This window comes from Oncorhynchus clarkii, chromosome 9 (genome assembly GCF_045791955.1).
Source record: "Oncorhynchus clarkii lewisi isolate Uvic-CL-2024 chromosome 9, UVic_Ocla_1.0, whole genome shotgun sequence".
Taxonomy (NCBI): Eukaryota; Metazoa; Chordata; class Actinopteri; order Salmoniformes; family Salmonidae; genus Oncorhynchus; species Oncorhynchus clarkii.
In genome coordinates, this window is record NC_092155.1 from 42,987,469 (window position 1) to 43,000,363 (window position 12,895).

At 43.8% G+C, this 12,895-nt stretch overlaps 1 protein-coding gene across 1 annotated transcript; it reads right to left on the bottom strand.

Moving 5' to 3' along the window:
- Window positions 1-3,631: 3,631 nt before the first annotated feature.
- LOC139416357 (ras homolog gene family, member Ab) lies at window positions 3,632-9,663 on the bottom strand. The gene is made up of 5 exons (XM_071164886.1): window positions 9,330-9,663; window positions 7,292-7,449; window positions 6,010-6,130; window positions 5,605-5,735; window positions 3,632-4,450 (listed from the first exon to the last, which is right to left on the bottom strand). The coding sequence occupies exons 2-5, from the start codon at window positions 7,445-7,447 to the stop codon at window positions 4,277-4,279; spliced, it is 582 nt and encodes a 193-aa protein (XP_071020987.1). The 5' UTR covers window positions 7,448-7,449; window positions 9,330-9,663; the 3' UTR covers window positions 3,632-4,276.
- Window positions 9,664-12,895: the final 3,232 nt, after the last annotated feature.

Consider the following 12,895-nt stretch of genomic DNA (forward strand, 5'->3'; position numbering starts at 1 on the left):
GGAGGACCGCTGGACAGGGTGGGAGGAGAGGGAACAGAAGAGGCAGACGCTGGAGGACCGCTGGACAGTGTGGGAGGAGAGGGAACAGAAGAGGCAGACGCTGGAGGACCGCTGGACAGGGTGGGAGGAGAGGGAACAGAAGAGGCAGACGCTGGAGGACCGCTGGACAGGGTGGGAGGAGAGGGAACAGAAGAGGCAGACGCTGGAGGACCGCTGGAGTGGGAGGAGAGGGAATAGAAGAGGCAGACGCTGGAGGACTGCTAGACAGGGAGGAGAGGGAACAGAAGAGCCAGATGCTGGAGGACTGCTGGACAGGGAGGAGAGGGAACAGAAGAGGCAGACGCTGGAGGACCGCTGGACAGGGAGGAGAGGGAACAGAAGAGGCAGACGTTGGAGGAAGCCAGGAAGCTCAAAATTAGGGAGAAGGAAGGTTCCAATTCTAGAGACAACAGCAGCACATTGAAAATGGCCAGGGTGGGCCTCCCGGGTGGCGCAGTGGTTAAGGGCGCTCTACTGCAGCGCCAGCGGTGCCATCAGAGACTCTGGGTTCGCGCCCAGGCTCTGTCGTAACCGGCCGCGAGGCGACGGTCCGTCCGGACGGTCCGTCCGTGGGGCGACGCACAATTGGCCTAATGTTGTCTGGGTTAGGGAGGGCTTGGCCAGTAGGGATGAACTTGTCTCATCGTGCACCAGCGACTCCTGTGGTGGGCGCAGTGCGCGCTAACCAGGTGCAGTGTTTCCTCCGACACATTGGTGCGGCTGGCTTCCGGGTTGGATGGCGCTGTGTTAAGAAGCAGTGTGGCTTGGTTGGGTTGTGTATCGGAGGACGCATGACTTTCAACCTTCGTCTCTCCCGAGCCCGTACGGGAGTTGTAGCGATGAGACAAGATAGTAGCTACTACAACAATTGGAAACCATGAAATTGGGGAGAAAAAGGGGTCAAATTAAAATATATATATATATATATATATATATATATATAAAGAAAATGGCCAGAGTAAATATTGAGCTGAGCTGAAAGGACATTGGGGACGAGTAAGATGTATTTAGTATTTGAGATGAAGGTCAAAGTTTTCTGTACATCACTTGTATGACCCAACTATTACAATTGATATTTTGCTTTAATTAACTAGGCTCATTTGCCCTTTTCTGACCTGTTGGCCTTGTGCTTGGAGACTCTTATGGAATTCAACTCCAGACCACATGACCTTTCGTTTATTTCCTCCTTTGTTTCTCCTCTACTATCTTCTTCTTACTACTTAGTAGTAGTAGTACTTCTAACTATGGTTTCTAAGAAGTATTGCTCATTTGTGGCTAATGAAAGTCAATATAGCTAAGTGTATTGTTTCTTTGTCTTTTTGAGAAGCCAATTAACCAGACCTATTAATATTGTCTCTCCACGTCACATCTTATGGTAAAATAGCATACAATCAATTGCCAAATTGACCTCATGGTAGGGCAGAAGGAATTATGCATTTTAAATGCCAGGCTTTTGGTTGTCGACTACGTATGTCCTTTTTCATAATCATAGGGCCTTGGCGCCACCATGTGGCTTAGACTACCCAGTGGCCAACCCCATTTGAGCCAAAGTGCAACTACATTAATTTACCGAAGGGCGTCGCTGTAAGAATGCAAGTGGAAAATAAGAAAAGCGTTGCAGACCGTCATGTCCCAAAACCTATTCATGCACTCGTAGATAAAGAAATGGGTGACTGTGAACTAATTGTCTTGGGACTGGGCAGTGGGCACAGGATTTGCATTATCTTGGCTTCGTGGTTGCACGAGATTGGTGACAATAAGGGATCACTGTCTGTTACCCATGTCCCTCACCTGTGGAGTTCAAAATCATTTACAATAATAATAAGACATAACATGCTAATCGATCATAAACCATTCAAATGTACCTACCGATGGCAACTGTTAGTGTTGTGCTGAACTTAATTTTGAAGCATTTGACATTTTAGTCGTTTCGCGGACGCTGTTATCCAGAGCGATTTACAGTAGTTATGCAAGTATCTTGTTACCTGCGCTGGTGAACAAAGGACAATTCAGTGTCTAACAAGAATGTCGCACATCAAGGCCACGTCTTTATCTTTTTTCTTTACAGCCCTTTGGAATGGGTTATGGGTGAAACTTATCAGACTTGTAGGCAGTATGCGTTATAGGGCTAGGTCTACTACATTCTAGGAATGTGAAATGGAATTTGCAGAGGGATGATAGCACTAGGTCAACAGAACACCGCTCGAGTCAATTGTGTGTGTGAGATAGACTGTCTAGAATGCACACTGATGTGATGGGTTATCTGATCAAGTGTTGCAATTTCTAATCTAGTTTTACTGTTATTATAGGGTGTAGCATATGTCAAGGCCAGAAAGAGCAACCTACTAGGTAAAAACAAGCCTAGACATCCGGATCCTTTTTTTTTTGTAACGGCTCTTCACTGAGTCATTTGTGGGTTGACAGACTGGAGGTGACTTCGATACACTGTGGGTACGGACCATCGTCTTGGCTTTCCAGAAGCAACAAAGTGTCATAAAAAAAATAGTTCAGACCAAAAAACCTGACCATGGGTATGGTGTTTTTCATCTGGGCGAGTCCAAAACATTTTGGCGCCGATGAATCACTGCAAGGCAATCCGTGTTGTTTCGGAAATATATTAAACACTGTGCAGGTCGAGCAGCCACTCACAGCAGATAGGCCTACTCGTCGTTTAACCCGCCTCCAAACTACCCCTCCCCCTCATTGGGCGGCCCAGAGAAAGATGAGCTCATATTGGTTAAAAATAGTTTCACTCTTTCAGGCTAAAAATAGCCCGGTATATAAAGCCGCAGTTTGACTATACTGTGCGCTATTACCAAGCTGGCTTCGGTCGGTGGAGGCTGAGATGAGAGAACAGGCCGAGAATGACTAGGCGGCAACGGAGGCTTTTTCAGCTCTAGCCTCATGGCCACGGCTCCTCTCAAGCCTTGCACAAGAAAGAGCGAAGCTGTGCAATACATCAGCCTTTCGAGATGGGTGTTTGGGTGTAACCGGCTGAGGGTGGGGGCTCGGTGACGGGTTTCCTTCCTTTTTAGCAGCCGTGTCAGATTTTGCTGCCTCAAATGGTTATCCGTTGTTTTTTCAGTTGCAGTCTTGACAGCAGACAAATATTGAAGCTCCGCAAACAGAATGACTCGTCTCAAACCTGGCACGAAATATTTTGTGCCAGCTATGAAGTTGTAATTTATTAGCCAATTGTCACAATGTAAGGGGCTAGAAGCTTGACCTTCTTACAAACAGCATAATTGATTAATATTCGACAAGAATGTAATTGTATATAAAAAAATCCTTATTGACCCCAAGTATATGTCAAAAAAAATAGCCAACTCAGATTTGGACTGGTCACCACTGAGTCTGAGCACTCCAGGTTTCTTCTCTCTAGGCTAGGGAGTTTTTCCTGACCACTGTGCTTCTGCATTGCTTGCTCTTATGGGTATCTGTTAAGCGTTTTGTAACAACCACTGATCTAAAAAGGGCTTTGTCAAATAAATTAAGATTGTTGTCAGGTGGTTCTCAACCTTTAACATCTCAGAAAAACCTCCTCACTAGTGCAGTCATTCAATTCCCACACCACAAAAAAAAAGGAAATGTGTTAAAGAACGTAATTTATTACACAATGTAACTAAGGCTAGTTTAAAAATACAGTTTCCAGTTATGTACGTGTGTACATATGAATATACCCATGCCTTATATTTACAGATTTGCATACATCATGTTTTCCTGTTTATTTGTTTCAACACTTACTTTACGGTTTCACATCCAAAAACTAAGAATGATTTGTACATAACAGAGACTACAATTTAAAGCAGTTATCAGCCCTGTTTGTGTTCCAAACAAACTGAAAGCAGCCAACACAGAGTCCAGGCAGGCAGAGCACTTAACTGGCAGTCCCGAGGCCAGCCCAACCTGACAGGCCCAACAACAGCATTTGGAAGGTGAAAGATTTCAAGGTAAAGCATTTTAAAACAAAAAGCAGTCCCGGGTTCTCCCCTCACCTCCAATTTAAATACTGATAAATGTTTTCCATTACTTTTTAAAAATGAGTAAAAAAAAAAAAAAATAACTAGAAAAAAAACCTACGTTCAGGGATCATCTCCCAAAGCAAGGAGACAAGCTCCAGCGGCCGGCGAGTGTGAGGGGGGTGGAGGAGGGGGTCAGGGATTTGGTGGGATGTAAACGGGTGCTTCTCCAACCACACACTTGCCAGAGCCCCTGGTACATGGTCCTGTCATGCACTCTACAGCAGGAGACATTTATTGCTCTTCTTGCCCCTCCGGGCCTGTAGCGCCGCCCTGGTGGCCATCTCAAACACCTCCCGCACCCCATCCTTCGACTTGGCTGAGCACTCCATGTAGCCGAACGCTCCAATCCTGTTGGCCATGTCGCGGCCCTCCTCTGGCTTCACTGGCTCCTACAGAGAGAGTTAAGAGACACTGTCAGGACAACCAATACACTGACCATATAATGGGGAAAGAGTGATACAGCTGAATGGCATATGCCAGGGATGGAAAAGGCTGTCGTTGTAAATAAGAATCGGTTCTAACTGACTTGCCTAGTTCCATAAAAAGGTCAAATAAAAAAGTATATAAAATAAACTGGTGGCCAGTGGGCCCTTTTTAAGGCCTTCATATCAATTGTCTGATTCTCTGTAATAATGGTATGGGAATAACAATGCATTTTATTTTGAAAGTGGTTTCTTGTATCAAACATTTTCAGTCACCTTGTCTGAAGGACAAGTGGATAAACAGGTTCATGTCAAGCCCTGCATAGTCTTTTCGAAAGTCTCATGGAATGTCGACCTACATTGAACACCACACATTGGCTGCTACTGTAGACTGAATGACTGAACAACTATTTCCATGTTTAAATGTTATGGGTTGTATTTTCTTATCTTGTTTTTTTGCTGGAAGTTGCACTTCACTTTTTACAACGTTTAAGTTTGCACTCAGCAAACCAGTGCAGGAAAGAATTTGAGGGAACATTGCCGGGTGCCCACATAGATTTCTTTAGTCTCACTCAGATATCATATAAAAAAATACAAACAATTCTTTCCACAATGTGGCAAAATGTGTAGAATTGTAGGAAATTGGCTCTAAAAAAACAGACACTTTTCCACCTTCACCTCATGACAAAACAAGCAGAATAAATTACATTTGTTATAAAATTGCTACGTCGTCTTCACCCTATGGCAAAGTTGAGTAACAGCAAACCTGCTTTAAAACTGCAACACCCCATGACAAAATGTGTAGAATTGCATGAAATTAACTCTAAAACTTCAACAATGTCTCCCGCTGTCAAGAGGGGGGGGGGCACTAATATGTTTTGCTCACAATGTGGGAGGGATGGATGTGGGTACGCAGACCCCCCGAGCAACTGCGGTCCCTCAAGATGAGTTCAGATTTTGTGGCCCCCACCCCCATCAATGTTGCCCATCCCTGGTATAGACCTAGGGCAAGTTCCCCAAAAGCTTTGTGGCCAATGTGGAACTTTATTTCTCAACCCAGTTCGTTTATCGTCTGAAGAGTTGGTGTAGAGATGGGAAACATTGGTGTTCTTTCTACGTGCCTGTTTCATCTTGGCCAGCTCGCGACGTGTGTGTTCATCATTGCGCAGGTCCTTCTTGTTGCCTACGAGGATGATGGGAACGTTGGGACAGAAGTGTTTGACCTCGGGAGTCCATTTCTCTGGAATGTTCTCTGTAAAAGAGCAAAAGGTTGGGGGGGAGGGGGTCAGACAGGCACACGCGCCAATGCCCCAGTGCGCTAGGCCAGCTGTAGGTAGAGTACAGTACAGAAGGTTGGAGAGAAGAGCTATTGCTGTCTTATGCTTGTGTGTGAGTGAGAACTTCACTAGCCAGAATGGGCTGAACAAACCACCTCTATTCCAGCAATGGCAATGGACATAAAAGGAAACTGTGTGCTGATGATGGTAAGACAGAGGGCAAGTCTGAGTGTGTGTGTGTGACCTCACCCAAACTGTCTGGGCTGTCAATGGAGAAGCACATGAGGATGACGTCAGTGTCGGGGTAGGAGAGGGGGCGAAGCCTGTCGTAGTCCTCTTGGCCAGCTGTATCCCACAGAGCCAGCTCCACCTAGTACAGAGTAGACAACCACCACTGGTAATCCACATAGGGCTAGACGTGCAACAACAACAAACATCTCTATACCTTTGAGGATTGTGATTCTTTATGGACTTGCTATACAATATACATATGGAACTACAATATGTATCAAACCGGGACCTTGTTTTGAAACCGGGGCCGTACTACCCACAATCCAATATATCTATTATTCATCTTAGAAGACTGCCCATTTCAAAACTATTTCCTATTTAGTCCCTACTGGACAAGGTGTTCATGTGGATGGATGGCAGCTGTTAGTGTTCATGTGGATGGATGGCAGCTGCTAGTGTTCATGTGAATGGATGGCAGCTGTTAGTGTTCATGTGGATGGATGGCAGCTGTTCTAGTGACTTGGTTTATCAGCAAAAACCAGCCAACAGAAATAAACCATAGATGTGCCATCTATATAAAGAGAGTCAAGTGTAAATTCAACAGTTAATGAGGTCTGCCTACTGCAGACTTTCGTGGACATACAGGACATTGTTTGGAAAAACTGGATATTGGTTTTAGAGGTAGGTCAACTTCAATGACTAATGAACAAGAGGACAATGTCAGAAAAACAACACTAACTGGACATTTCATGAAGGCATTCATCACTGACACACTAAAGGGAAAAAATAAAATTCACTACCAAGGGTAAGTGGGGAAAGCAAATTAGAGCAAGACACTTCTACGAGTATGACACATGAAGTAGAATTAATTTAGCCAATAAAAACTAGGCTAGACGTCCCAGATTTCTGGTCAAAGCATATTGAGGACAGGACACCTGGGTTTATAACCCCCTCGGACCTCTATCTAATAAAGTGCCATAAGATCTTACATTACAGCTTTAGATTACATATGCATTACATTATTCAGGAGTATATGCTGCACCTAATATGTTTTTATTACTTGGTCAACTGAATAAACATGTGCCATGCCATTATACCCATCTGCCTCCTCCTAAATTCAGCTCAATCCTAACCAGCCGATACCACGACAGCCAAGACCAGCAATGCCACCGTTGAAACACGCCAACACTGAAGCCACCCCTGAAAACCTGCTAGCAATTAGGCCTATATATTCCACCTAATCTGGTTTACACATTCAACTGAGAAATAGACAGCGTGTGGTTGCATCTGTATGCATTACCTGCTTGCTGTCCACCTCGATGTCAGCCACATAGTTCTCAAAGACAGTGGGTACGTAGACCTCGGGGAACTGGTCTTTGCTGAAGACTATCAACAGACAGGTCTTCCCACAGGCACCATCTCCCACGATCACCAGCTTCTTACGAATCGCCGCCATGCCTGAGAAGAGAGAAGACGCATGAAGAAACACAAGAAAGATAACAGCCTCATATTGAACAGGTTTTCACAGCGTCCGTGGCCTCATAGGATCAGTGCGATCGAGTGACTGGACTCTTCAACACTATTGTGGGGAAAGCAAAGCGTACAGCCAAACTTGTATTCTTGAATGACACCCCCAGAGGAAAAACACAGGGTTCAGCACCAGCAGAGGTTAAGGGATAGTTTACGCTTATATTTAACCCGTTGGTTGTCTGTCAGTGTCCTACAATTCCCTGCCTGGGCAGAGATCAACAGCCAATGTTAACCAACCAGGCTGTTGATTCAGAACAAACTGCAGGTGTGGTGTATACCCTACACCGTAAACTGGTAATCCCCACTAATAACCGTTGAGTGAGTTTCCTCACGTAAATATGTGTGCAAGGAGGAGGGAGAGAGAATGATGCCGTCTATTTAGGTATTGGATTGATGCTCGGGTGAAACTAATTGTTGAATGTTAGGATCACAAGTCAGGACCCTGAATGAATGGTGCACTCAAGGTGGAAAACATGTCACTCAGTCTAAGATACATGGGACGTGTGGCCCACATGTATACACCACACAGAACGTAGTGCAACTACCCTTGCAACTCAATGCTGCAAGGCAAATACAGTGTTCCATTGGAAATGAATGTACTTCTGGTGTACCAAAACGCAATTACACTGTCGAGGCGTTAGCTTCTACCACGGCATGGTGTCCACAGGGTTGGTAGTCAAATGACGGCTTGACAGAAATGGTAGCAGAATGTTGAACTTTTCTTTCACCCGTATCCAGATACTGCTGCATAGCTACCATTTTGCGCAATAACACCGTTGGTGTGATCGAGGGGTAAGTATTTATGTCACGCAGTATCGTAGCGATCAGTGATGTCCCCATTAACCGCATGAGCAGTGCAATGAAGTTCCTCACATGCAAGACAGAATCAGAAACGGTAATGCAGATTTGAGTTTATTGGCTGACCAGACACCAACTATTTAGGATGGACAATAATTTAAGTAGCTAACATTAGCTACTATAGCTAAGTACATTTGCCTATAGGGTGGGTCATTAAAATGTTCAGTAAGATGGCGTCAAGACATCAACAGATCGTCACATTCCAAACAAACTCACTTCGCTAGCTCTCCACCCGCTAAACAGTCTCTGGTCACTGAAGTGAAAATTGTAAAAAATTAAATACAAAAAGGAGGTCGTTAGAGACCAACGCTAATATTTGCAATGTATGGGCCAAGCTGAGCCACCCAATCAGATCTAAACAAATGGGGTTTGATAGCTAACACAGTCATAACTAGCTAAGAAGAGTAGCTACCGTAGCTAGCCAATGTTAGAACCCGCTTACAGGATTGCACGTAAAATAAAAACACAATAAACAGCCACAGTAGTTAACTACTTGACAGTTAATATAGCTAACTGATCAGAATATGTTCGTGTTGATGATCGATAACGTTCGAGTTTGGCTAGTTTACCACTGGTCAAGTTAGTTAGCTAACGTAATTGTTACATTAACTAGCAACAAACTGACACGCCGGTTTGTTTGAAATACTGACTCGTTACTGCTAGCTGTACCAAGTTAACTTCTGTGGATGCGTTAACTACATGGGCGTGATTCAATTCATATGGGGATAAAAACTTTGTGATAAAACAATGGAGCTTAGTTGTCAACAGTGTTGGCTAACTAGCCAGTTGGCTGTCAGTGCGGAAGCTATCGAGGACTCCTCCGCTCGATTGGAAAAGCGAGACAAACGACGGTAAGGGACAACTTTCTAACAATTTATCCGATAATTACACTTCACCAATGTTGTCATATGAAACTTTTATTGCGATAAGTGATTCAAAAGTAGTTTTACCTGTTGTTTAGATGGCTAGTAGTCGTTTTCCCAGGGCAATGGTGATTCGTCGATAACCCTCGTTTCAATCCGATACAATGAATTACTTCGCGTGTACGCGCTGGGGGGGAGGGGTGGCGGAAACGAGCGTGAGCCACGCCTGCGCGTGCACGTTGCATGAGTAAAGTATTTCTGCCTTTAACGTATCTCCGTTTGAGATTAGGTTTCGATCAGCATCCAACAGTTGATTTTGTTGATATAAAAGCTAGCTAAGTGCATTCAGAAACATTTTCACACCAAAAAGGATGCAAGAAAGGAACCAAGAAGTGACTAACTACTATTCTGCCAGCAGCACAAACGAGGACGTCACTTTTGTATGGTAATCACTAAACCTTCAAAATTAAAGCCCGCATTTCTAAACATTGCAATATTGATAACTAATTCAAATGATATAATTTTTACCAATGGCTACTTTTATTGTGCCAACAAGAAAATTCCATTAGTAATTTAAGAGAAAAAACAATAATGAAACAAATACAATGTTGACACTGATAGAGGTATATTGACAATATTGGGCTGTAGAGAGAACTTTTCTACCTGTCTCAGCTAAAGGGGGGTGGGAAATACTCAGTAGGGTATAACCAAATATGGTTCGTTTTGGAGGGGCACTGTGTTATATTATACTAATTCCAAAACAATAAATGAATGTACTGTTGTTGTGTTGAATATCAGTTATTTGTTTTGCTTGCCTTGTTGCTTCCGGTATGAAATTAAATGTAAACAAAGACACAATGTAAACAGTGATGTACTGGCATACCTGTTAACGACCTAGATTAACCTAATTGTGATGGTAATAGCTGCACCTTTACACATTTAAATCAGTCTAAGGCCAGCCTTCACAAATCAAATCCATTTTGATTGGTCACATACATGTGTTTAGCAGATGTTATTGCGGGTGTAGCGAAATGATTGTGTTTCTAGCTCCGACGGTGCAGTAATATCGAACAGGTAATATCTAGCAATTTCCAAACATATACCCAATACACACAAATCTAATTAAGGAATGTAACTAAACATATACACATACAGTATATATGGATGAGCAATGTCAGAGCGGCATAGACTAAGATACAGTAGAATAGTATAGAATACAGTATATACATATGAGATGAGTAATGCAAGATATGTAAACATTATTAAAGTGACTAGTGTTCCATTTATTAAAGTGGCCAGTGATTTCAAGTCTACAGTTGAAGTCGGAAGTTTACATACACCTTAGCCAAATACATTTGAATAATTCCTGACATTTAATCTGAGTAATAATTTATTTCAGCTTTTATGTCTTTCATCACATTCCCAGTGGGTCAGAAGTTTACATACACTCAATTAGTATTTGGTAGCATTGCCTTTAAATTGTTTAACTTGGGTCAAACGTTTCGGGTAGCCTTCCACAAGCTTCCCATAATAAGTTGGGTGAATTTTGGCCCATTCCTCCTCACAGAGCTGGTGTAACTGAGTCAGGTTTGTAGGCCTCCTTGCTCACACATGCTTTTTCAGTTCTGCCCACACATTTTCTATAGGATTGAGGTCAGGGCTTTGTGATGGCCACTCCAATACCTTGACTTTGTTGTCCTTAAGCCGTTTTGCCACAACTTTGGAAGTATTGTCCATTTGAAAGACCCATTTGCGACCAAGCTTTAGCTTCCTGACTGATATCTTGAGATGTTGCTTCAATATATCCACATAATTTTCCTCCCTCATGATGCCATCTATTTTGTGAAGTGCACCAGTCCCTCCTGCAGCAAAGCACCCCCACAACATGATGCTGCCACCCCCGTGCCTCTCGGTTAGGATAGTGTTCTTCGGCTTGCAAGCCTCCCCCTTTTTCCTCCAAACAAAAGGATGGTCATTATGGCCAAAAAGTTCTAATTTCATTTCATCAAACCAGAGGACATTTCTACAAAAAGTACGATCTTTCTCCCTATGTGCAGTTGCAAACCGTAGTCTGGCATTTTTATGACAGTTTGGAGCAGTAGCTTCTTTCTTGCTGAGCGGCCATTCATATAGGACTCGTTTTACTGTGGATATAGATACTTTTGTACCTGTTTCCTCCAGCATCTTCACAAGGTCCTTTGCTGTCGTTCTAGGATTCTAGGTACGTTCATCTCTAGGAGACAGAACAAGTCTACTTCATGAGCGGTAGGATGGCTGCGTGGTCCCATGGTGTTTATATTTATGTACTATTGTTTGTACAGATGAACGTGGTACCTTCAGGTGTCTGGAAATTGCTCCCAAGGATGAACCAGACTCGTGGAGGTCTACAATTTTTTTCTGAGTTCTTGGCTGATTTCTTTTGATTTTCCCATGATGTCAAGCAAAGAGGCACTGAGTTTGAAGGTAGGCCTTGAAATACATCCACAGGTACACCTCCAATTTACTAAAATTTAGTCAATTAGGCAATCAGAAGCTTCTAAAGCCATGACATAATTTTCTGGAATTTTCCAAGCTGTTTAAAGGCACAGTCAACTTAGTGTATGTAAACTTCTGACCCACTGGAATTGTGATACAGTGAGTTATAAGTGAAATAATCTGTCTGTAAACAATTGTTGGAAAAAATACTTGTGTCATGCACAAAGTAGATGTCCTAACCGACTTGCCAAAAATATAGTTTGTTAAAAAGAAATGTGTGGAGTGGTTGAAACACTTAGGTTGGAGCCGTTAAAACTAGTTTATGTAAACTTCTGACTTCAACTGTATGTATATAGGCAGCGGCCTCTCTGTGCTAGTGATGGCTATTTAACAGTCTGATTGCCTTGTGATAGAAGCTGTTTTTCAGTCTCTCGGTCCCAGCTTTAATGCACCTGTACTGTCCTGACCTTCTGGATGGTAGCAGGGTGAACAGGCAATGGCTCGGGCGGTTGTTGTCCTTGATAATCTGTTTGGCCTTCCTGTGACATCGGGTGCTGTAGGTGTCCTGGAGGGCAGGTAGTTTGCTCCCGGTGATGCGTTGTGCAGACTGCACCACCCTCTGGAGAGCCCTGCGGTTGCGGGCGGTGCAGTTGCCGTATCAAGCGGTGATACAGCCCGACAGGATGCTCTCAATTGTGCATCTGTAAAAGTTTTAGGTGTCATGACAAATTTCTTCAGCCTCCTGAGGTTGAAGAGGTGCTGTTGTGTGGGTGGACCATTTCAATTAGTCAGTGATGTGTATGCAGAGGAACATGAAGTTTTCAACCTTCGCCACTGCGGTCTCGTCGATGTGAATAGGGGGGCGCTCCCTTTGCTGTTTCCTGAAGTCCACAATCATCTCCTTTGTTTTGTTGACGTTGAGTGAGAGGTTATTTTCCTGGCACCATACTCTTAAGAGCCCTCACCTTCTCCCTATAGGCTGTCTCGTCATTGTTGGTAATCAAGCCTACTACTGTTGTGTCGTCTGCAAACTTGATGATTTGAGTTGGAGGCATGCGAGGACACACAGTCATGGGTGGGCAGGGAGTACAGGAGGGGGCTGAGCACGCACCCTTGTGGGGCCCCAGTGTTGAGGATCAGCGAAGTGGAGGTGTTGTTTCCTACCTTCCCCACCTGGG